Source organism: Ambystoma mexicanum, chromosome 2p (genome assembly GCF_040938575.1).
Source record: "Ambystoma mexicanum isolate Mex_15411 chromosome 2p, UKY_AmexF1_1, whole genome shotgun sequence".
Taxonomy (NCBI): Eukaryota; Metazoa; Chordata; class Amphibia; order Caudata; family Ambystomatidae; genus Ambystoma; species Ambystoma mexicanum.
Window position 1 is genome coordinate 1046127268 of NC_090923.1, and position 26343 is coordinate 1046153610.

Genomic DNA, 26343 nt, shown 5'->3' on the forward strand with positions numbered 1-26343 from the left:
TATGCCAAACTTTGCGCCCACATGAGGAACCCCACGAAAAGCACTGGGACGGGGCTATGGCACACCCCATTAATACAAGAATTGACATTCTAGGCGTACCTCCATAGCCAACGAGAAGTACTGTGTGATCCTCGGACACACTGCTGCACTGGCTCGCTGGAGGTTTGGCGATTCCATGCTTATAATTCTGGAGGAACACAAAGCACATGGGAAAGAGATCATTTAAAAGAAGCAAGAACACACACACACACATGGCTTTCAACATTGGAAATAGGGCAGCTTGGGCTCTTAGCATGGTGGAGCACGGGAGGGTGGGAGGCCAATGTTGGCAGTCACGGCATTGACATGGGTATCGGTCACAGTTGGTAGTGATACAAGAAGGAAACTTTGTGGAGTACTTCGGCCCACTTGGAATTGCGCCGGGACAGAAATCAGTAAGTGCAGTTACTAGGAGAGCAATCAAAATCGGCGCCAATAGCCTTCAGGTGGCAGCAGAACCTAGCCCCTGATACTACTCTTTGGCCATGGCATGGTGGGTATTTCCGCACACCCTTTACATTGTTTATTTGGGCTCACTTAGGTAGTGCTAAAGTGTCACTAATATGTGAGCCAAAAGCATTGTTATGTATAGAGAGGATTGGCATGTTGGAGACCCTGAGTGTGGTCCATTTTAGCGTCCACCATATTCCTATTATTTGCATGGGCCTGGACTTAATAGAGCCTGGCAGCACAGAGGTTGATTACAGTGTCAGACCCTGGTGTAGTGGAGGAGAGTTTAATCTGAGAATGCCCAAGAGTGATGCCCTTTCTCTCCCCTACTTTTCACCTATTTCTTCCCCTGTATGTTGAACCACCACACCCCCAAAAACGCACCCTAGCACCTGCCCATTCACCCACACCGCATATCTACCCTACATCACTTCACTACAGCTCTTTCCCTTACAGAATCCACCCTACCCACACAAACTCCCAAGCACCCACCTAACTTCACCCCAGGCACCCAACCGAGGTCCCACCAGCACTACATGCATGCCAAACACCAGACAAAGCAGTCACATACTCCCAGCATGCAAGAGAATAAAAATACTCCCAACAAAAAATAGGAACCAACTGCCACATTGGAGACTGCCCTCTGCTCCCACCAAACAGCTCCACGGATACGTCAAAATCAGTGATGCTGGCAAAGCAGTCCCACAGGAAGGATCCCTTATATCATCATCATCATGATGTCCAGCTTTATTTCAACAAACGCCATAGAGGCAGCATACAGGATGCAATTAGATCATGCTACAAAAATGTAGACAATTCTAATATTTAAAACAATCAACTTTCGAATCCCTGCATTAACTATCGAGATGTACAGATGGCAGAGAATCTATATTGCCTAAATTTATGTAAAAGATACATCAACACAGCAAACATATTGCCATTTAGAGCCAGGGATCTACACTGGTTCAAGGCAGATACTTAGTTAAAAATATGCCATTAGTCCACCGCCATGGTATTAATTAAAGCTTTATGGATATCATTAGAAGCAGGACATAAAAACAGAAAGCCTTGTACACTTCGGAGCTTATCCAACACGCACGGCATCACTCAGAGAAGGTCGGGTCCCACCTTTTTATAAGGCTGTCAACAGGCAAAATGCGTAGCCGCAATTTCATTAAAATAAGTCTACTATATGAATTGTGTATAATATGTTATGTTATTTGGCATTTATATAGCGCTCTATATATCATTGGTATGAACTCAAAGCGGTGGTAGGTTGAACGTCCTCTTTCTTGTCCTGGTTGTTAGTGTTAGCAGTGCACAGTGATGCGGGCAGTTATGGTTGCTTAGCTTACCATAATGGGGGAATGTGCAGTGTTTTTTGGTTTCACTGTGAAGTATAACATCCCTTTAACAAAGTTTTTTTACTGAATGTGTATATATATAGAGTATGTATGGCAGGCAACAAAAACAAATAGGCTAAACATGTGATTACATCAGTGATGTCATCAGGGACATTTCAGAGGACAGCTTTCATGTTCTGGGTGTTAGTGTTAGCAGTGCACTGTGGCAATGGCAAGTAAGGGGGCTCAGTCTGCCATAACTGGCGAATTTCAGGGGTTTTTTGTTTTTAATTTGAACCACAATGAGGAGGGCGAACATTTTTTTTTTTTGTGAAGTGCACAGGTTTTTCGTAGGGCAATGTAACCATGACATCCCTGTAACAAACTTTTTTTAACTGAATACCATACGTTTTTAGTAGTATAAATGCATCATAACATTACTTTAACAAACACTTTCGACTACATTTATCAGGGTTCTAATAGTAACACGTAAGCATACGACTGCAAAGGAACATTTGAAGTAACTGCCCACCTTTTGAAGAATTCCACATTATCATATGCTGATGTATAGAATGGGGGCGTGTTCGAACAGTCATACACACTTCACAATTACATGTGTAACTGGTGGATAGTGCAAAAGTACATTGGGTATTGTTGTAAGAACTTCTAACTGCAAAATTTCCGCCGCAGAACTCCACAATGCAAGTGTGCAACACAATATAAGCAAGAGTGCATACTGACGTTTCTGGATCATTCACCCCCGTTCCTCCCCAAAGAGTGGGGGATGAATGCCATTGGCAATCGACATTTTACAGCAGTAATTCGTGGTACCAAGAAAGAGGATTTTTTGTCTTCAACTGGAACGCCTCCGGAGTTCCCGGCTGAAGAAAACAAATCCTTTTTTAAGATGGCCACCATACAAAGTGAATACGGGCATTGGATAGAAAGCCTTCTTTGCTTTCCATTGCAGGCTGCAGAAAGCAAAAAAGAAACGGTGTTACCGTTATGAGAGCACCACATTTGTGTTCCTTGATAAATGTGTGGTTATGAGCAAGACTTTTACAAGAAAGGCAGTCCCTAGTGGACATGGCAAGCTCAATGCAAAGTTTTCTCCCTTGCAGTAAAGGCCAGTAGCCATATCCCCGACATTGTGGGCACTACACGTACATAGAGGCTAGCCCTCAGAGACGGAAGTTGTACCGTTAAATATGAAAAGACTATCACATGCACAACACAAACCTTTTCAGTCGTTGTCAATGACATTTACATACATGTGTTGTACATGTACACATTTTTTTCTGTAAAAAAGTGCGTAAAAACAGCAAAGGAGTAGTGTACTTACGTTGACATAAAATGCCAAACAAACTCTGTGATGCGAAGTGCAATGACGTCAGAAATACTGGATGCAACTCCATTACCACTCAGCTTTTGACACATAATTGTGTAAGTGACACAGGTGGAAAGGTGTGAAGATATGTGTATTGGGAGGGTGTAACCATATATTATTGTACAAACATTTCTGTGTATAGGGAGGGCATCTGGGTGACAGAAATTGGGATGACAGTGACAGAAATTGGCCTGACGGCACTAATGCATATGAGATGGGCCTGACCCTCCCGTAGCCAATGCAAGTGGTATGGAGTACCTTTCTCCATAACTTTCCTTGGCAGTTTAAACAAATGCGTCCATATGGACGTACGTGCCGTGATGTAGAACTTACAAAAGAACACATTACGTCCTGCAACGTAGCATGCCACATTGTGCAAACAGAGAGTACATTTGTAAAGAAAACACTAACATTTAAACATTTGTCCAGTAGTTTTATTTCACAATAAAGTGAACGAAAGCATCGCCCTATGCAAGTAGTAAAGTAGTATTGTTTCACAATGAACTGTGCGAAAAGATGGCACTATTCACTTTTCCATATAAGTATTAAGTTTGTCTCTTTGGTGGACAATGACAATGTTAAAGGTCACGTTGTTTTTTTACACACACAGAAAGTAAGCGTTGCCGCTTTTCCTCCCAAATTGATGTGCAAGACAACGTCAACTGCTGTGATCTACAGCACCAGAAAGGATGGAATGTTACTTCTTATAGCGACAGCAGCGTAGGGACACAGAAGGCCCACACGATCATCCCAGTGAATTGTGATGCTCAGACAGCTGGTTATAAACAGTTGCATTTGACGGTTAAAGAACCCATCACTTGGCATCTGTAATCCGTGACAATCACAATAGGGAAGAAAGTATCTGAGGAGGAAATGTGAATTAAAAGATGTATGAATACGCAATCTTTGGATAAACCACAGTTGTACTACATAACTTTTTCAGTCAAAAAATTATTCAATAGGAGGAAACGTAGTGGGACCCTAGGGACGGCGACAATGTGCAATGTCCATAATTGAAAAATAAATCAAACGGCACGGAAAGCTGGAACGTCGTTATTAATACCATTTTTCTTTGGAAGTAGCAGCGCGGTGGAAGGGGAAATAAAACATGTATCACTGCACAAACTGTGCACAAAAAAAATTCTAACACATACCTTCTTATTAAATATTATTTTAATTTGGGGAAATGTAGTGGCACCCTACAAACGGCGACAATGTGCAATGTCCATAATAGGAAGAAAATTGCAACGGCACATAAAACTTGCAAAACATTAGGGAAAATATTATTTTTTTACAAACTAAAACATAATGTCAATTTGGAATATAGGCGGCAAAAATACACTTACATGATGTGGAGCACCTCCATTGTGTTCACTGTAGTCACACACTAGTGTATGTGGAAGACTGCCTGTTCGGGAACTAATTTCTCATGGTCAGTGCAAAAGTTTTTGAAGCATAACCTTATCAAACGATATGTTTTTCAACCTGTTACTCCCTACATTCTTTCTACTGTTTCCCTGTACCTCAAGGTTAAAAAACAAGGGACCCTTATGGGTGTCGACAAATATGCGGCCGTACTGAGCTCATGTTGAAAAGAGAAACAGCAGTGGCCTTCACTCCAAATGCAAAAACATTCTCATTTTGCAACAACATATCAGCGTCTATTTATGGGAACTGCTACTGGCGTACACGTGCAGAAGGGCTGTGTGTATGAAATGGAGCAGCTAACTGCCTCATATTCCCGCCAGTCTGACTGCAGTAATGTTGTTTATGGATTGTCAAATGGACGCAGTAAGTTCATTTCGTACGATGAGTAGCAAGTCCCACTGTACCGTATGACAGTGCTAACAAGAATACTTCAATATTTGACTTTCTACTACCACGTCTCATTAACGCTCACCTTTCGAAACAGTGTTCCGTAAGTTTTAAAAGTGCATTGGTGCCTTCTTCGTTTAGGTATGTTAGCGTCGATGTTCCCGTTCAACAGAAAATGAAGTAAACATGGTGGACGTATCGAAAGATTACAACGCACTTCACGCTGTGCCACAACCAAATGGTGAAAGCGCAACATGGTTGCGGGCAGCACGCCATGGAATAGCCAATTGCAATGTTCTCCACGGAGCGAACAGGGAAGTGTGACCGCGGAGCGGACATAGATATCACTAATTTTTAGAGACATACTTTTTGATCATTTTGAAGGGAACTACTGGATGGATTGTCGCAAAATTTGCAAAAGCACGCTTTCACGCCCAAGCCCCTGCCACTGCCTCAAATTTGGTGCACATGAGTCCAGCGGTTTGGCCTGCAGCCGTGTGCAAACTTTTCCCCCATTCAGTCTATGGGGAAAAAATGTTTTGGGACCCCCCCCTATAACTTTGCCCCCCTGGACCAAACATCACCAAACTTTGCAAAGAAATTCAGAGTGGCCCATATACTATTTTTGCAAAGTATGGTGAGGATTTGCCCAAAAAGTGCTCTTCCTATAGAAACAGCAACTTAACCATAACTACACGGCCACTAGTGTGGCCTTGTAATATAAATAAAATCATTCTTTTGACAGAAAGGGTGTGAGGGGCGCACTGTGGTTCCCAGCTTGGTGTACCTTCCACAGTCCTGTAGATCTTCTCCTCCAAGCCCTTTCATGCCTCTTGCAATCTTCAGGGAGGCAGTCTATTCAGGTGTTAATGGTTAGTACCAATTATGGCCTCAGAGAATTCTGGTTGTTGTAGTCAGTTCAAGTAGCCAGGAACCAACTCACCCTCCAATTACACAGTGTAAATCACCAATTGGGGGTAGGGGAGAAACAAGCACTGTGGCTCTCCTGAGTAGGGGCATGTGTCACCCCAGTGCCACATGCTATATATATTTAGTTTTTGCTCTAAAAACATTTAATGCAGGTTTAATCATCCTACCTTTTGATTTTGTGCAAACTTTAAAACTGCTGCAGTGTTCTTGGTAAAAATGAATGTTTGATTTAATCATTTGGTCCTGCCAGGACCCTTTTTTATTGCATCTAAGACTAATCCTCAAATACTATCTCTTTAATAATAAAAACCACGAATTGATGGATTTTAACTTCTGACCTCCCTTTTTCCACAAAAAGCCATTCTTTTCATCTATGAAAGCCTTTTGCTGTACAAATGTCTTCAAGCAATGACCTTGGTTGCAATGACATTTCCAAAGTGTCCTTCAGCTGCTACGGCTCAATTTTATTTGGCCAAGTCATTAATACAGATATTGAACAGGATAGGGGAAATTTCTTGTCTTAATCCCTTCGCAATAATGGAGTCCATACATTTTGCTCCACCCTACATCATACCAAACATTTGCTGTGTTGTCTGAACATAAAATCAAAATCGGCTTTTGCAATACAAACCATAAAGCCTCTCTTGGGACTGAATCCAAAACAGTCATCAGATCTATAAAAATACATCTAAAGGTGTAGATTCATAAGTAATGCACACTTCACAATCAATAAAAATAACCTAAAACTCTGATCAATAGTGCCAACTCTGTTCCAGAACCCAACCTGTAAGTCAGATATAATGCCGTTTGAGCTTCCCTATTCCTCTTACCATGTTCACAAAATCTTCAAGTATTTCCCCCCACTAAAAGAGAGATTGGTAGATAGTGTGCAAGATTTTCTCTGCCGCCGTTCATATATCGGACCAATCTCTGCATTCTCCCATGAGTAGGGAACTTCACTAAGGGTAATGCACGCATTAAACAATTTTGTTCAATATGGGATCCAGATGAATTACTCGTTTTTAAAAATCTGTCTGGAATTCCATTTCGCCCAGGGGCCTTCCCAAATTTGGGTGTGTTTATATCGGATTGTACTTTTAAGGAAAAGAGCAAGGGCTCCATTCCAGTTAAGGCCAATGAGGTATCGGGTGCTATTGCTTGAAGATCTCTACTTTCAGCGTATAGGTACCCAAAATATTCATACCACTCTGATCCGTGAACACATGCCACTTGGAATGCACAATTACCCTTGTTTCTTCTATTTACGAACTCCCAGAGTACCATTGGATCCCTAGATTTTTAACAGCTGCCAACAGAGTTTTCAAAAGAATTTTTTAAAGACCCTCTTTACTTTCATTAAATCCTTATAGTCACGTCTTAGTATCATTATTTGATCAACATTCCTAAAACATGTGTTTTTTTATGAGTGCTAAAAGCCTCTGTTTGCACTGTCTACCTTCCTGGTCCTATCATGATTCTTAAACACGCTCATCTTGGAAACAAGACTGTGCCGAGCAACACAGGTTCGATACCCGGTAGGAGACTTAGAGGGTGGAGGCTGACATAAAGTGCATTATAAAAAACTGTTACATTTTTTAAAATCTCATTACTGCCTGATCTATAGTGGAACTGTACAATAAAAATGTATATTTTAATTTGCATGAATTAATAGATCAAAGTATGGATCACAAAAATATCTGTTTTACAGTTTGATCATATTGTGCTCACCTATATAATACGCACATTGTTAATAGTTAGTTGTTTACACCGTAAATAATTTTACTCTCAAATTCAAAAAAAGAGGGAATAAACTACTCCCATTTCAAAATCTAGTCTGGAGCCCTCCCACCCACTATAATCCCACCACCTCGCCCCACCCACTCTTCTCCCACCCCCTCTCACTCCACCACCCACCCCATTCTCTCACCCAACCACCAACTCCAGCATATCCACCCAACATTATGCCACCCACAAATCCAAACGCGGACCCACCACCTCATCCCAATCACAGCCAGGTAGCATACCACACATCTAAACTCACCCCATCCACCTTGCTTCCAACCACCCAACTGTACCCCAGCCTCACACACAACCCTCCAACACTAGCAGCTTACCCACTCAACCTCACTCTACCAAACAAACCAGTGCCACCCGCCCCTTCAACACACTCCACTCACTCACCGAACCTTACCACACCCACCTATCCATTCCCACCCGAGATCACAGCAGCGTCCTGTCTGCCTACCCAAAGTAAAAAAACCTTCTACACCCCCACCCCACCTACCTTAGCACCTAACCACTTCACGGGACCCAGGTTCACTAGCACAACAAATCCACACTGGAGCTCACCCCACATTTCACCCTAGCAAACTCAAATCCTTCCTGGCTCACCTCAGAATCATCCCATCCACACTAGATTACCCCAGAAACAACTCACCTGCACACCCATGCTCCCTCAAACAACCCTTCAACCCAACCTTGCTCACTCTTTTTCCACCCCAATCCCGACTCACCACCCTAGCTCAGCTTAGCAACATGACCCACCTATGTTAGCTCACCCAGCAGCCACACACCTATCAATCCCCTAGCTCGCTTCATCAACTACCATCAATGGTCACCCACCCAAGGGCAACCCACCAACCACCCATCCAAGCTCACTCCAGCAACCTGAAGTGCACCCTAGCAACCAACACCAGCAACCATACCTAAGCTTACTCCAGCAAAACCACCCTAAATCACCCAGCACCTCCCATCCACCCTAACTCAACCAAGAACCTAACATCCCCCACCCCCTGTCGCCCTAACTCTCAAATCCAGGCTGCAATAAGAAGGCAATGGCTAGGAAACGGGCCTGCACAAGAACTCACAATGTTGTCTTAAGTGGCAGCTCTGGAAAAGCCAAGGAAGCTTGGAGAATCTACTGGAAGCTCTGCAGGAGTTGGCTGCAGTTTGGTTTAACTTAAGAGCCGCAGCCGAGGTATGCTGCTCTTGGAGTCTACACCTTGCAGATCTATAGACGGACCAGGCACATGTGTACAGCCCCCTAAATTGTTGTGCATTTGCATTATGGTTTATTTCAGTATTTATTTTAGTTCTGGTAGATTTTAAATGTAAAACTTTAATTCTCTGTTATGACATTTTGACTGGACTGAGCCTGACTTGGCCATCTGCTGGCGAAAACAACCCTATTTTAAGGTGGCCCTAAACTGGCTTTTATTCTGGTTGAAAATCCAGCGGTCTCCATGCATGGCAATTGGGAATGGAAGATTTACTGCCATCTTTCCGCCTCCGGATTTCTCGTGTAAAGCTGGCTTATTGATAACTTTACATAGGGTTGTTTCCACCTGCGCATTTTGCAATCCGCCAGACTCTAAATCAAGCCCACTATGTTTTTGCTGTTCTGGGACATGCCTGAGAAACAGCCGCTGAGTCTTGTGATTCGGCTAGACGCGACAGTAAAGGATGCATCGCTGGGCACAGACGCATCCAACGTGAGGTCAAAGTGCAAGTCTCCGAGTGAGATGGATTATTTGACTGTATTTGGCAGAGTTGCTTCCTCCAGGTAAGAATATTAAAAGCAGCGAGCGTTTACTAAGGGGTCAGAGAGGCGGTTTCCTTGGCCATTAGTCTTGAGAGAGTCACGGTGTCTTAACATTATTGGAAATCCTTGGCTACGGTGATCTTGTTGTTGTCAATTACAAAGGAGGAGTAGTTTTGGTCTAGTTTGTTAAGGTTGGATGAGGTGCCTAGAAGGAGTTGGTCTGTTTTGTCATCATTCAGGCATAGACCGTGTGAAGCCATCCATGCCTGGATGATGAGGTACACTTTATTTACAAAGGCCAAATCCTTGTCATAATCCCCCGTCAGCGGGATGAGGATCTGGGTATCATCAGCCTAATTAGTGTAGGTGATACCCAGACCTAGATCATCGAAAAGGGGCTTTGTGTAATGGCGCAAGACCAAGATGGAGGTATCGCACCCACAGCATAAATGGCATCAAAACCCTGGGTCAGTACCGGGGCCAACGAATCCAGAGCCACGACAAAAAGATTACAATGCTGACATCCAATGGCTTTGATAATTTAGTCCACAGTAAATCCAATCCGCACGTCATTGCTCCCTTCCACCAGGTTCCTCAATTTTCCTTGAGTAACAGGGCTGCAATACACTTCTTCATGGGATACACTATATAGGGTTGGAAAATGGTTCAACCAAGCCTCATCCAACACATTAGAGACTGGGACTTTCTGATAAAATGTATAGAACATGCCATAGTTCACAATTTCGCAAAAGAGTTTTGCGTCGTTGTCCTTGTAAATTCTAACCCACGTATCCCATGCTGTCCCTTTTCCTCCTAGCCAAGACTTTCTTATAAAGGGATTGAGCTTGGGCCCTTTAGTAACGTGCATGCAATGGATCGGTTCACAGAATAACTCGGAGTCTTAATAACTGAACCAACTCAGGAAGATGGCAAAGTACTGTTTTATTATCAATGATCTAAAACAGGGAGTTTCAAAGGACATCAACAAATGTTCGCTCGATTTCTCTCAGCAATCTTTTTACAAAACATACATTTTATACTAAAAATACATCAGACGTGACAGCGTACTACATGGCAAATAATGAAAAACCTACTAGGGACTGTGGTAGGTTTAAGGGGCACATCTAAGTATACATTACATAGGAATTGGGATTGTGATTGGCTGTCCACTGTCAGGTAGACATTATGTGCCTATCTCTAAAACATGTAATCTTTAAAACCATTATGTACACAGTTTTCAATTGGTCTTCAAACTAAAAGGTCCTTCCTTATACAGACCTCTACAATTGGTTGGCACGCTTGTCCCATGTCTGGAACATTTGGTTCACTTAGCAGCACGTAAGCCCAGACCCAGGTGCAAGGAGGTGGGCCTGACTATCTCCCCACCCAATTAGCCCAACATCTCTCATCGCCCATGCCTTCTGCCATGAAGATCGTCTTTGAACTTGACCTTGCAAAGTATCCTTGCCTCTGGGAACACATGGGAGTGCAGGCACTACCTATCGTTGTTCTAGGACTCCAGTGCAACTCTATTATCATCCTTGGCTCGTGTGACAGGAGACCGCGATCTTGTCCATTTTGCAGGTTTTAAATGTCTTAAATGAATAAAACTAGGCACACTTGGTGTTCTTTCTCTGCACCTTAACAAGAGATGATTCATCCTTCTCACGTCATTCCTTTCAAGAATACATAGGTGACCTTGGCTGCTTCAGTTTTGATACCAGGCCAGACCGCCTTGCCATGCAGCTCCACGATTTCAGCTTAATCTTGCTGTGACACAATTCTCCCTTTCTTCTTCATGGGTCCTGGCTTACTAAAATTCATGATACCAATGTCCAGCTTCTATACAGTGGCGGCTTCGCCTGCATTCTATTCACTACATATAGCCATCTTCTATGACTTAGTCAACCTTGTGTTCCAGCGTCTGTACAATTATTGAATGGTTGATTCTATGCAGCACTTCGTGCATGTGTAATCTTCTTTTTCGTATTTAAAATTTCGCTTGACTCTTTACTTTGTCATTAGTTTCTGTAGGATCAATGCATCCTCTTCAGCCAGTATCTTGGGACATCGCATATGTCTCGTGTGACAACACTAGCTTTTCTTTTTGCTCTTTTTCATATTCCTTCAGGGAGTTCCTCCCTCAGATTGTCACCCCTTTGGGGATACATTCTATAGGGTTATCTCAATGGGTAGCTTCTTTGGAATATACGCTGCAGTATTGGCACAACTGCTGGTGTCAAACACGGTACAATCTCAGACTTCCAGCATATAGGAGGTAGGGGGCAGGATTACCTGCAGAGGCATGCAACTTCTCTACATTCCACCCTCTTGTTGAGTCCTCAACCACCTACTCAATCATTTCCACATCCTGATATTTACTCTTGAAGTGTTTCTTTGGCATCCATATCTTCACCTCCCCCCCCCCCAGGGAGGCAAGCCAACTGTCATCTTCAATGTCATCTGCCTCATCCTCCATCTTGTTATGCAGGTCTGTCAGCATAGTTATGGCCTCTGTCAAGGTGCCATTTTCTTCATCATGTGAAAGTATGAATGTGCACATGATGGCCTGGTTTTGGCGCAAACTCCTCCTTCCATCGCTCTGATCATATCAAGGACATACCTGTTCTGGAGGGTCATCAGTAGTATGGCTCTCAGCTCTTCCTTGATAGCATTGAATCCCTTAATGGTAGCAGATTGTCTGCAGAAGCTCCCATCTGGTGATCTGTAGCCACTTGGAATTTGCTACTGTTTGGAGCCCAGGCATGAATATATTTGTAAATATTGTGGCACTCTTACTGAATAACCTGTGTTCATCACAAATGAAGTCATGTGCTGTTATTGATTTGGCTGAGAAATAATTCTCTCTTCTTGTCCGACTGAGAAATTCAAGCAATCTTTTTCTGAAATGGGCATCCACTTTTGGAAATTCACCAATGTTAAGGTCGCTTTGTGGAATCACTAGGGATGGAACATGAATGAGCACCAAAGAACATACTTCGCCCCAATCCTTGGGCAACCTTATGTATGCTCTAAATCCACAAGCCCAATATCAGTCTATGAGGACGGCTGTCCCTTCTCCCATTCTAGGAACGTCAATTGTAGTTTTGCATTCTTTGTTATATTCCACATGATTCTTCCCGTGCCTTCGGAAGCACAGTGTCGCATTAACCAATGGAATTACAAGTACTGGGCCTGGTTCCTCTTCTACCCATGTCAGTAGTCTGGCGTGTTTAGCTCATGACTTCAAACACCCACCATTCACCCTCTGCACTTCTTGTACGTATTCTGTCTTCAGCAGATGAGCTGCACAGGACATCATTTCTTCTTCCCATACCTTCTTGGACTTCACCCGTCCATAGATCAATAAATTGCGTTTGTTCCCAACATCCAGGTGATCCACCTATTTCTGTCACATCAGGGCATTCTCTTCATCGCTTCAACAATCACCTCACCCTGTCCTGCAGCAGGATACACAAGCATCTTGCTCTTCCATCCAGGTTCCTTTTCCATTTGCAAGGTCTTGATGTAGTTATCCTGGTATGGAAACGACCATTTCGATCTCCATCGCATAGTTGCCCAGCTTCTTTGGAATTGTCCACGAGTTGTACATGTTGCAAGATGACTGAGGCATCTTGCATCGTGCTCTGGAACTTCACTGGCAATGAAAGTTCATACTGTATTCATGGCATAGGGGATGAGAGAGCAGACGTAGCAACCCTCCTTAGATGCTTTCTCCCCCACTTTTCTCATGTGCTGGTACCACATGTTATTCCCCAAGTGTGCTGTGTTATCTAAATAGGTATTTATCCCTTAACCATCTTCCTCTGCATCTCTCTTGTTTCTCCCAAAGTCTGTATACTAATCATGGAGTAAATCAAAAATAGTTTTCATAATAGGGAGAGCCATAGGGACATCTTGTTCAGTGGAAGTGCTAACATGATGGAGACTGTGAAAGATGAGAAACAGAAAGACAAACAGAACAATCATGCAAGCGTATATTATGCATAGGCATCCATCTCTCACTCCATCCTACTGCTTGTTGCACTTGTTTATCTTCTAGAACTGTGCCACTCTCTTCAGTAATCATTTTTAATACAATCATCAAATTTCTTTATTTGTAACTGTAAAATCTGTTCAATTATAGCAATAAGAAGTCTTCTTATCACTGGGCCATTTTCAGGATCCTGTAGGAAAGTGTGAATATTAACGGCTCCTCTACGTAAGATCGAAGTATGAATGCAAACTACGTAAGATCGAAGTATGAATGCAAAGACAGCTAGCAGAAGCCAATGAACATCACTATCTGCAGGTACCATATGTTTAATCACTTAAAACAAATATTCTCCACGAAATCTGGATACTGATCTCGTTTCCAATTTCTGATCAAGTACTGACGTTTAGGCATAACTCTGATGTTTCAATATGTATTTCTAAAAGTTCATAAAAAAAATCCTGGAATTCTCCGCAAGTCTTTGCACGCCCTGCTAAAATATCTATAAGGAGTGTGCATTTAATTGCAGTCCAATATAAAATCTGTACTAAGCACTTGTTGTTTTGTTGTCCTTCATTGTCATCGATCAGGTCTGCACACGCTGACATTCTTCTTGTCTTGCTTCTGGATTGGCAACGGTGGGAGGGCAGGTCTTTCCTTTATAGATCTTCGCATAGCCCATGTGTAGCCAAACTCTTCTTCCCTGTACTCTAGTAGCAGAATGGGACACTTCTTTGGTGATAAAAGGGCCATGAAAACGTTGCTCATGCCACTTTCTGGTGATATTTTAATTAGGACTAGGTCCCCAACATATAACTTAGGTGATGGTAAAAGTTCACTTGGATTAGTTGTCAAATTATCTTCTTCTGTGTTCTTAGATCGACCACTGTGGCGCTTGACTTGATCTGAAATGTGAGAAATAGTAGAGGTCATACATGTCAAATAATCATGCATCTCATCACCTAAAGTTTTAGCTACACTCTGGACATCACTTCTACTCCTAGACAGAGGTGTAAGGGGCATTCTCATATGATGCCCTGTAACTAACTCATGCGGGGTGAGGTGGTGGTCTGATCCTGGCTGATTCCGAAGGACATATAAGGCCAGGGGTAAACAATACAGCCATCCCTTTTTCAAAGTCAATTGGATCTTGGTAATCCTTTCTACGAGGAGGCAGTTGAGTCTCTCACATATCCTGTTCGCTTGCGGGTGATAAGCAGAAGAAAACATGTGCTTCATGCTTAATAGAAGCCCTATCTGTTCAAATAGCTCATTGACAAACACCCCACCTCACCTCGGGAAAACTTAGCGCACTAAAAACTTTGTTGTGCAAGTGGCATCAGGGTGAGTACACAGACCTGCTTTGATTCACCTAGAAAAGGTACACACCACCACTAAAAGATACCTACATCCATTACATACCTGCAGCATATCGACGTAGTCGATATGTAAATGCTGAAACATGGAGCCCTTCTCCCTTACCGCGACAAACCGCCACTGCAGGAGCAGCCCAGCATCCCAGCAGATTTGCAGTCATCGGAGTCGCATACAAATGCCCTTTGTGCTAAAACAGGTTGGACACCCCGACCCAGAAGTTGTATCCAGTAGCATGATTCTAACCGTGCATTACCCTGTTTTTCTACAACCCAGCAATTGAGGAAACCTGATACTGTAATGGCCGCCTACAATCCTCACAAAGCAACGAGCATCGTTGCCTAGCAACCTTGGTGCATTTATTTGCACGTATCTGCCGGTAGCCGGAAGAAGCCGGCTGCAGCCCTTCCGGCGAAGGGCCCTGTTTTGCACCTGTTCTGAGCATGGATGCACAGTGCGGCACCCTGCCTTTACCTCGCAAATTGATAGGTACGTCTACCCTCGCCCCCACAAACTCTCCCTACAACCTGAAACCTCTCTTCCACCTGACCCTCATCCATACGGCCCTTGAACTAATCACTGCTTTCGACTTAGTGTTGGCCTCACATAGTTGAGCCACCCTACTGTATAATATATTACAACCACAGCTCTTGTTGCTATCTTTTTCCAAACTCACCACCTCGTGTTATACTGTATATGCTGCCATTCAACATTTACTGCCGATTTGCCATGATTCTACCTGCCATATTTGTTGTTTTCGATGCTGTATTTGCATAGCCGAAGCTGGTCACCCTGTACCTATTGCAGATGGTATTGCCTTCCCGCGTTTATGGCTACTGTGTCACCTTGCCCATACCATCAGCTGCATTGCTCGTTACCGCTTTTACCAGTACAGCCGCAGTTGCTCACATTGTACCCTTTGTAGATGCTATTGATCCCCTGAGATCACGAGTACTGTGTGACTGTGTCACTTTGGCCTTTCCAAAAGTTGCTGTGCACTCCTAGCCGCCTCATCTACCGTCCCACTTGTGTCTCTCCCCCTACTGAACACATACTCACACGAACTGTAGACAGGGGCACTTCCACTGTTCACGTAGGAGTTCATGTTGTCTAGCACTGTCTGCCCTTACTGTTGGAATGTATAACTGAATTTGCATGCTTTGTTGCCTTTGCTGCTCGTAGAAATGTCATCTCATTATTCTTTAGCGACCAAATTGAATTACTGTTATACATGCATGTGCTGCACCTCGGAAGTGTTGTTGTAGGGCCTTCCTCAACCCTATCATATGTTTTATAACTGAACAAGCTGGTAGCTGCATAACTGAATCATATGATTCCCCGCCTATGCTGCACCTGGTAATGCTGGTATACTATACAGTAGCGCCTCAAATTGTATCCCCCCCTTACATGATTGAGTTGCATTTTGATATGCTAGTATAGTGCCTCCCCAACTGTTTGTGTTACAGTAAGTCATTGCGTCATAGATCACGCTTTCACTGTGTCACATAGGAAGTAACTACCGCCTACCTCAGACACCCTAGGCCAACTAGTTTAGCCTAGTTTCACCTCATCTCCAACACCACATCGTAGCTGTAACCCAACGCATTAGGCGCACCCCCCACCTTAACCCCAGCCACTCTCAACCATGTTAGGTTGGTTAGCCATCATCATGAACCCTTTCTGCATTATCCAGAACAACATTCCCTGTTCTGGGACTCACTAGGTCGGATACAAAAATGGCTTCTCCAAATTGGCTTGCCTCCACCATCACCCTATCCTATGCCCCACCCCCTTCCTGCCTTTGCTGTCTCCGTTTCCACTCATTACCAACCACTCCATCTTTACGAGCCCCGGCACCACTTCACATGACACTAAACATCTCACCTCCCAACACACATTGATTACTCTCAGATGCACAACATCCCTGAAGAAAACTACGCTCTTCCCATTGTGGGCGAGGCTAGACGCTATCGCTTAAGATCACAAACCCTGTGTCGGGCCAACTGCGTCACACCTAACTCCAAATTTTCGAGGCAGACACCGCCCTTGGTACACCATAAGCTCAAAACATATATCAAACAAATTCCCATTTCGGGCCTAATGACACCCATGATGGCAGATACCCCTAGGCAGAAACCTCCTACTAATCTTCAAGGTGCCCTCATAAATGTCCGCTCATAGGAGCTCATACCATTGAAATTCATGACCTTATCAGAGAGCTACAACTTGACCTCCTAGTAGTCATTGAATCCTGGCTTCGCCAAGCCTCTGGTCCTCTATTGACACTCGCAATTCCACCAGACTACACCATCCTCAGAACTGATAAGACCCACTCACATGGCGGCAGTGTCGCCATCATAGCCAAAACCAAACTCCAGCTGAGATCCTGCCCCATTGAAAATATTGCAGGCTACGAAATACTTCTAGCTACATTTTCCACCAATGATTAAAAAACAACGATTAATTTTGTAGTTATCTGTAGATCTCCCAATTACAACAGCCATACAGAAGTATACATCCCATTATTATTAGATCCACTCATCAAACCTAACACCAAATGTGTCATCCTTGGAGATTTTAACCTAGGATTTAATGATAGCCTAGACACTAAAGCAGAAGCCTTACATTCCTCCCTCACATTAATGGAAGAACAGATTGGATCATCTAGCTCAATACAGCCATAACCATTGACTCTATCTCTCCCCTAGATTGGACGGACCACTACACCATCAAGTTCACCCTCAGTTCCGATGAATCCCCTCCCATCAAACCCGAAATAACCAACACCTACGAAACTAGACATACTTGCAAGCTTACACCTGAAAATCTAGTCCCTATGCTTACCAAAGCCTTAGATACTATGTCAATTTCCAGTGACAATCCTTGCATCCTAGCAGACGCTTACCATAACTGTCTCACCTCTACCATCAATGCCGTAGCTCCTCTTACTACCAAAGCAAAATGCTCCGACAAACGATTGTGTTTTTGGTTCAATGATGAACTAGTTACACTTAAGAGAACTAAACGCTCCCTCGAACATGCCTTCAGAAAACACCCCACCATAGAGTCTGCAAAAGCCTTCCAGGAGGCTAACACATCCTACAAAACAGCCATCATCACCTACAAAGCTAATGCCTATAATGCTCATATCAGTAACGCTGCATCTGATTCAAAAGAACTCTTTTCAATCCTAAAAGAACTGGAAAATCCTGCCCCGGCCACAAATTCTACTAATTCCAGCAAAGAGTGGTGCACTACCATTCAAGATGCCCTAACCGCTAGGATTGATCTTTTACAAAACAAAATTACAACTAAAAAGTTTCTACTAGCCGACAAATCCACCACGGGAAACCACTTCTCTAACTCAATTGAAAATACTAACCCCCTCTTCCACTTTATCCCTGTCTCCCAAAAACTAGTGCTTGTCACCATATCTAAACTCAAAGCTTTGAACTGCAAAGGAGACTCTGTCCCAGCGCAAATGTTAAAATCATGTGCTCACACACTCACACCCATCATAACCAACTTTGTCAATGCTTCCTTCAAGGCCAAATTAGTTCCAGCCAGTATTAAAGAAGCTTGGGTTACACCACTTTTAAAAAAACCTACTCTAGACCCCTCTGTTCCCACCAACTACAGGCCAATAACAAAAGTCCAGTTTTTACTTAAAATCCTCGACAAAATAGCCTATAATTCAGTCCAAGCTCATCTGGAACACAACCAGCTCCTTGGCACCAGACAATCCGGCTTCAGACCTAATCGTAGCACGGAAACGGCCCTCCTGGACCTGAAAATCCAGATGGATACCATAAGGGACACAGGAAAACTCTGCATTGTCCTTTTACTGGATCTATCCGCAGCGTTCTATCTTGTGGATCACAACAAACTCTGCTCCACCCTCGCTAAAGATTTTAACTTCTCTACTGACGCCAGCATGTGGATAAAACCTTTTCTAGCGGAACGAACTTCCAGAGTTTCTATAGGCAAAGAAGCCGCACTCCCTATCCAAGTCCCCATTGTAGTACCCCAAGGATCCGCCTCTCACCCACCCTCTATAATGCATACACAAAGCTTCTCTTCTCAGCCTTAGACGATATGGATGTCATCTACACCAATTTTGCAGGTGACACCCAGATCCTCATCCCACTCTCAGGGAACTACACCCTAGATACTAAGACTATTAGCAAAATGTATGCCATAATTCAAAACTGTATGGCACTAAATAGTCTATGCCTCAATGATGAGAAGACAGATTTTCATTGTAGCATTGACGGCACTATGATACCTGTGTTGAAACAAGTAAAAACTTTAGGAGTCTACTTGGACGCGAACCTCATAATGGCAAAACACATCAGCTCTCTTTCATCATCCACCTCTTATACTGCCAAATTAATTGCCCTAAACCACCAATCTTGATGCCCGCTAACTGTATCACTCTGGCCAGGGCTTTGATTTTATCAAAACTTGACTACTGCAATGTGTTGCTACTCGGTACAACCATGACCAACCTTAATAAATTACAACTATTACAAAACAAAGCCCTACGGGCCGCACTTGGAATAAAAAAATCAGATCATATCTCCGAGACTAGAAGAGATCCCCACTGGCTGCCTATCAATGCTAGAGTAATTTTAAAAACTTTATGAATTACCTTCAAATGCCTCCATCAAAAGGTCCCTATCTACTTGAACAACGCTATAGCCAAAAAATAATCCTCTAGATCCCTAAAATCTAATAACCACTTACTTTTAGCAACGCCCGCTACAAAAATACCACAGCAGGTGGCAGTAGCTTCCAATATCTAGGCCCAAACATTGGAACTCCCTCCCACTCAGTATCAAAACTGAGGAAACCTTTAAAGGCTTTAAAAAAATGCTAAAAACGTGGTTATTTAACCAATGCCAATAAAGCCACCACCCTAGAACTTGTAAATAATTCTGTACCTGTGCTGTACATCTGCTTTGTTGTAAATATCTTTGTCTTTGTACTTAACTGTTTCTCATATATGCCTTGCTGTAAATACCTCTGTACCTGTACTACTGTTTTGTTTTAATACCCCTGTAACTAAAATGAAATTGTCTTTTGACAAATATTTAACAAGCTGTTTGTAACCTCGCCGTGATACCTAAGGGTTTGGGGGTGTAACAAATGCAATAAATAAATAAATAAAAACCTTTGACACATGATGCAGTTGACCATAAATAGTGCAACGTGTTCCAGCAGATTAGGAATGAACCAGTCTTCTGCAATCGTAGCAGCAAGACTCTCTCTAGTTACATGAGCGGGGTAATGCAGCTGTTCAAGTGCAACCTTTAATAAGGTTACTGACATCATTGGCTTCCCAGTGCTGTCCTGTCCCCATAATGCTTCCGTGGGGATAATGAACACCCCGTTAGTGTCCATAATTCTTGCTCTTCCTGTGGTGCGCTTCCTTGAATCTATTAGTTGGGTTATTGAAAATGTATTAAACCCTCTTGCACTAGCATTGTTATAACTACTTTTTCTTTAATACACTGTATCAAAACTCGTAATATCTGGGAAATATGCAACCCTTTTGGCTTCTTCGTCTGCAGCTTCATTCCCGCAAGAGATAACATCTGTTCGCTTAGTATGCGCTGCGCATTTAACGACCGCTATGGTCACTGGGAGTTGTAGTGCCTTAATGAGCCTATCCAGTAAGGATGCATGCTGCACTGGAGAGCCATCTGCGTGGAGATAGCCCCTCCTTTTCCAACGTGACAATCCTGCATGTATGGTTGATGTCACGTAGGCGGAGCCACTGTACACTTTCACTTCCTGCCCTTCATGTTTTTCAAGTGCGACAATAAGGGCTACTAATTTCTGCTGCTTGCGCTGAAAAGTGAGCCGGTAGTCTTACACTCGCTACTACTTCAAATTCGCCATTTGATCTGTGTCTTATTACTTCAGTGCCTGAATGCCTTCCCCCACTAGTCTGATACTTTTTCCAAGAACCATCAATAAAGAGAATCTCCCCTTCCGCTAAAGCATTCTCTTTCACACAGGGTATATCATCATTAAATTCAACGTAATTAGCACAGACATGCACATGATCGCCTTCTTCTACTGTCTCAGCTATAAATGTGGCAGGGTTCACTATTTTACCTCTTACAATTTTAATCGCTGGGTTAGAAATCATTACCTCATAAGCTGAAGCTCTTTGGGATGTCAATGTGCCCTTGGGTTTCTCTAAAATTGCAAATAGAGCATGCGACACAAAGAGGGTCATAGAGCAGCCCATAACAATACTTGTAGACTTCTCAATTGCGAATGCAGCAGCTGCCAAAGATTGTTCACAAGGGAAGCGTCCTCTCATAACTGGGTCTAAAATTCCACTGTAATGCGCCAAAGGTTTATACCCCAATGTGGTTCTCTGTGTAGGGACTGCTCTCATGACTGTCCCATTTGTTGCAAAAATAAATAAAATTCCTCAGCATAATTGGGAATTCCTAAAACAGGGGCTGTATAAATTGCTTTTTTCAACTCTTCAAGTCCTTCCTCCATTTCATTAATCCATTCTAATTTTGTTTTTACCAACTCGTGCTTTCTTTAATGCTTGCACAAGTGGTCTTGTGTATGTGCTATAATCAAACACCCAGGCTCTAACATAATTACATGGACCCAAAAATGGTTGCATCTGTTTCACTGTATTTGGTTTTGAGGTTTTCATATGCGCCTCGGCTCTTTCCGGTGTAACTTTCTTTCCTTCATTGGAAATCAACTAACCTGTATATAACACTGCTTCTTGGCAGTATTGTAGCTTCTCCTTGTCTACTTTATATCCTGTGTGTGCTAAAATAGTCATCAACTGAACAGAATCCTGTCTGCACTCATCTTCTGTGGTGCTACAAATCAAGATGTCATCTACGTATCGTATCACTGCACTTTTGAGATCAATATTGCCTAAATCCATCTGTAGGACTCTGTTGAAGATCGATGGGGACTCACAGTACCCCTTAGGCAGCCTAGTATGTTTCATCAGTCTTTTTTGGCAAAACGTAATTGAAGTCAAGTCTTGTGAGTCCTTGTGCAACGGGATTGAGAAAAACGCATTTTTCAAATCGATCACCATAACGTATCGGGATACTGCCCAATATTATCACCGGATTAGGAACTAAAGGAAACTCTGTGTCTACAATCTGGTTAATCAGTCTCATATCCTGGATAAATCGATCCCCCTTTAGATTTCTTAATCGGATACACTGCGGTATTACACAATGATTCTGATGGCACCAAAATTCCCTGATTCATCAGTGCTGAAATAGTCTGGAATATACCCTCATCAGCTTCTCGACACATGGGGTACTGTCTTGCTCGAGGTAAAATCGCTCCTGGCTTAAGCTTTATTTTAACCTCTCCTATCCCCTTCAATAAACCTACGTCATAGGGGCCTGTGGTCTATAAGGCACTTGGCACCTTTTCCAAGACTTCCTGAAAGAAAATGCTGGTCTTTGCCATATTATCGCCATTCGCTGTGGGACTTCCCTTTTCTCTATTCTTATCCAGTATGTAATGCTCATGAAGAACACTACTTCATCATCTGTTTGGTCCTCCCTGAACATATCGTCTTTGGTTAGGTCAGTCAATCCATACCCTTCCTCAAGAGCTATCACTGTTTTCCATGGTCTACTCATCTTCTATCCCTTCGAGCATTGCCATTTCCCTTCGTACTATGGATGCTTCCAATTCTATAGGAATAGTCTGTCCACCTTCCTCATCCATAGGTATTTGTGGTCTGAACAGAGACTCATGGGGTATTCTGACAATCTTTCCCACCAGTCCAGGTAGCCATGTCAGTAAAATGCTCACTCCATATAGAAAAATCTCTGGATCTACTAGAATGCCTCACAGAGTCACTTGCCCTGTGAATGCCAGTATAAACTTTCCCACGTTTAAATAGTGTATTCTTGGAATGGAGCGCACTATTCCTTAATCAGTAAATTAAATCGTCATATTGCATTTTCATCAGTAAATCTCTACCCAAAATATTTACTGGTGTCTGTCGGAATATAATAAGGGAACGGACATGTCACATTCTCCTGTGGAGACTGGTAATTTATCAATAAAGGAAACTCGATTTGTAGCTCGAGAGAACCCTTGAGCATTAATCGCAATACCTGACATTAGATATTTTCCCTCTTGTATACATGAACGAGTTGCTCCAGTGTCTATAAGAAAAAAAAAGGATTTGCTCCTATCGTCACATCGACCCTTGGTTCCTCTTGGGGTTCTGGTGTCACAGATAGTACTAAACACATCAAGACACCCTGTGAGCTGTCCTATTGTGGATACAGGCTCATCCCTGTGAAAGGATTTCCTCCTACCACAGTGACACCTCCTATTATGGGTGTCAATACTTGTCCTGTGTTTGCATATTGCAGTGTCTGCATAGGGGCTTGTTGTGACTGCCCTTGTGGCGGATACATTTGTAATTGTCCCTGCGGTTGAACCTGTTGCATTTGCAGTGCTTTTGTCCGATAAGATGTGTGATCTTGGACAAAACCGTCTCTGGGCTGTGTACTATGGTGGATGATGAGCTGTCCCCCCTCTTGAGAACTGTCCATTCTGTCCATCCATTCCCTTGGCTCCTATCTATGCGCGCAATATGTTCTGTCATTCCACAATTCCAACATACTGGAGGAACTCTCCTATTAGTCCCTCCTTGGTTATATACTCCCTGGAAATTCTGGTTCTCATTCAGTGTACTGTGAAACCCACTTTATTATTTGGAAATCCGCCTCCTCTTCCTCTATAACCCATACCTCCTGCCTTGTTGTGTAAACCCACATCCACCTTGATTCATCAGGCGCAGATTATTCACCTGCGATGTACCCATTGCTTCCTGCATTCCCAATCCTCCTTCGCTTGTCAATACCACCCCTTCTATAGCAAATTTTGACAACTTTTTCTGAACTAATTTGGCTTCCTCTATTTTCCTATTCTCATCTTTTTTTTTTGCTCTTCTCTTGTAATAACCAACAATAGTGTACTATCATCAACTGTATCTGAGCCCATGGCTTTGCTTCCATCCCTACTTGTTTTTTCATCTGCCTCTGTACTGGCTCAGGCAACCTCTGTCATCTTCCTTCATTTTATGTGTCATAATTGCACCCATATTTTATGTGTCAGGATACTGTGCCCCGAGTGCCCTCCAAACATCCGCTCTACAATTATTAAACGGCGCTCCATCATATGCTGTGTTTTCTGCAGTCACACTTGAATATTCTGCTCTCCTCCATATGTCATCAGCCATCTCCCCAAGAATAGCTGCCAGGAGACCTTTTATGTCCTCTATGGCCAGCGCATTTCCTCCTGTCATTTTTCCTAATTCGTATATCCATTTCCCAACACCCAAAGTCCAACTAGGGAGCTTGCATCTTAAGTTATCTTGTTCATCTGTGGCCATGGATTATATTGTAGGCTTGCTCCCCCTTTTTCTAACAAGGGAAACTGTGAACTCCGTCCCATAGTCGGATCCCACTATTAGCCTATACATGGCAGGGATAATCGTCCCTGTCTGTCTCCTTGTGGGTAATGACCTTAACCTGCTCACATATGGTGGAAACTTTGTGATCGTCCTCTGGGACGCTCAGGATATGCTATAGGATCTGGTGTTCAATCTTTGTTGTTCCAGATCCTACCATCTCACTTCCTTATCTATTTGCAGACTTTCTTCAGGGGCACACACGCTCCCTCCTTCTGCCCCAAAACTGGACTCTCTTTCCTCGTCCGACATCTCTAGTCCCCAACTAGTGTGACTATCATCCTCTTCACCCATATCCAGATTCAGTCTTCCAAAAGACAATGCTCGACTTCATCACTGAACAGGCTATCCTCCTCACTTTGTGAATGAGGCACTGGGGATCGATCATCGTTCCCTCGAGTTTCATACTTGCTATTTCAGCTTAACTGTTGATAGACCTTATTGATCCTTTCTCAGATGCTTTCTGCATCAAATCTTTCTTTGTCTAATGCTACCCTAGATGCTGCTGGCATTACTTCCTTTATTGGAAGAATCTCTTCCACTCTATCCCACCGTATTTATGTGCTCGGCCTCATTTGTTCTTTACGAACAAGACTGGAGTCGAGACCTCGCTGTCTCCTTTTCCATTCTATTTCTTCATCTATTTCTTGCATACTTCTAATTCTTTCTTCCTCTTGTCTTTGTTCTTCTCCTCTCCTTACCCCTTCCCTTCTTTCCTCTTCTTCCCTTCATCTCTGTAATGTTGTGTCCCTTAATCTGTGTGCTTCTTCCTCCTATCTTTCCTTTCTATCCCTTTTTTCTATTGCTCTGTCTATTGTCATACTTTCTTTGTTCTTCTGCCCATTCCTTTTTTCTCTTGCTCCTCCTGATATATCTGCTCTCGTCACTCCGTGCCTTTCCTTTTTTGCTCATCTTCTTTTAATATCTTCTCTCGTTCTTTATCTTTTTTCTTGTTCGTCCTTATCTTCTCTTTGCCTAACTTCCTCAATACTTTTCCCATCTATCTTAAGTAATATCTGTCATCCCATCCATTCGTTCTGCACAAGCGCTATCTCGTCAGCCTTATCCTTCTCTCCTTTCCATCTCTTAATATCCCTGTCTATCTCTGTCGACAATTTTGACCGGTCACTCTTTTCTTCCTTGTCTTGTATTTTTTTATAAATATCTTCCTTTCTCTTATTCTCCTCCGGACTATCATCACTACTGTAAGCAGGGGGCTCATATATTGGATTACTATACCCCGTTGCTGCTTTTAATTCCTTTAGTGTATACACTCCTATTTCTTCTGGTGAGGTAAGGGGAGCTGAGGGCTCAACGCCTTCCCCTTATGCTGATTAAGCATCCACTCCTCAGGTGTCAGGTCTTCTCTTTCCTCTTGATCCATCTTCCGGAACTCTAAAATCGCTAATCTTTTCTCTAACTTCTTCCCTGCGTGCAAGTATGTGGTCATGTGTTACAATACTGCTTTTGACAATGATCCCCCTTGAACATTTTATCTGCCGTGCCTTTACGCATTCCGCACTATACTGTTTGAGCTTGGGCATATGCTTTGGTAGTGTTTTGCATAGTGCATGAGAGGAGTATCCCCCATAATGACAAGTCTCAATGGACTGTCGATACTTACCAGACTGTTAACTTTATACTGTGGCTTAAATCACCACTTTTCAATGTTTTTTTAAAAAACAATAAATATGAGCCAACACCATCAATTGCTGCTCAAGTCTCTAATCGTGCTTTGCATTTTCCTCACAGCTCCAAACCTGACACTATTTTTCCACTATGGAGCAAACATTTAGCTTCTCAGAAACTGAAATTAATGATATCATACAAGGTCCATCCATTTTTAACATGGAGGGGGCCCAAGAGCATCTAGCGTCCACAGCCACAGGAGAAGATCTTTTAAACCTTAAAAAACGCTGTTTCAGAACTGAGGTGCACGGACATTTCCTTAGAGAGTATCTTCGAGTG

General features: G+C 43.0%; 1 protein-coding gene across 1 annotated transcript in view; it reads right to left on the reverse strand.

Moving 5' to 3' along the window:
• The window catches only part of CTSW (cathepsin W), a 242907-nt gene that overhangs the window by 20163 nt on the left and 196401 nt on the right, over nt 1-26343 (reverse strand). The window contains exon 9 of the mRNA XM_069644937.1: nt 100-187. Coding sequence (XP_069501038.1) covers nt 100-187 — 88 coding nt within the window. The remainder of the gene's footprint in view (nt 1-99; nt 188-26343) is intronic.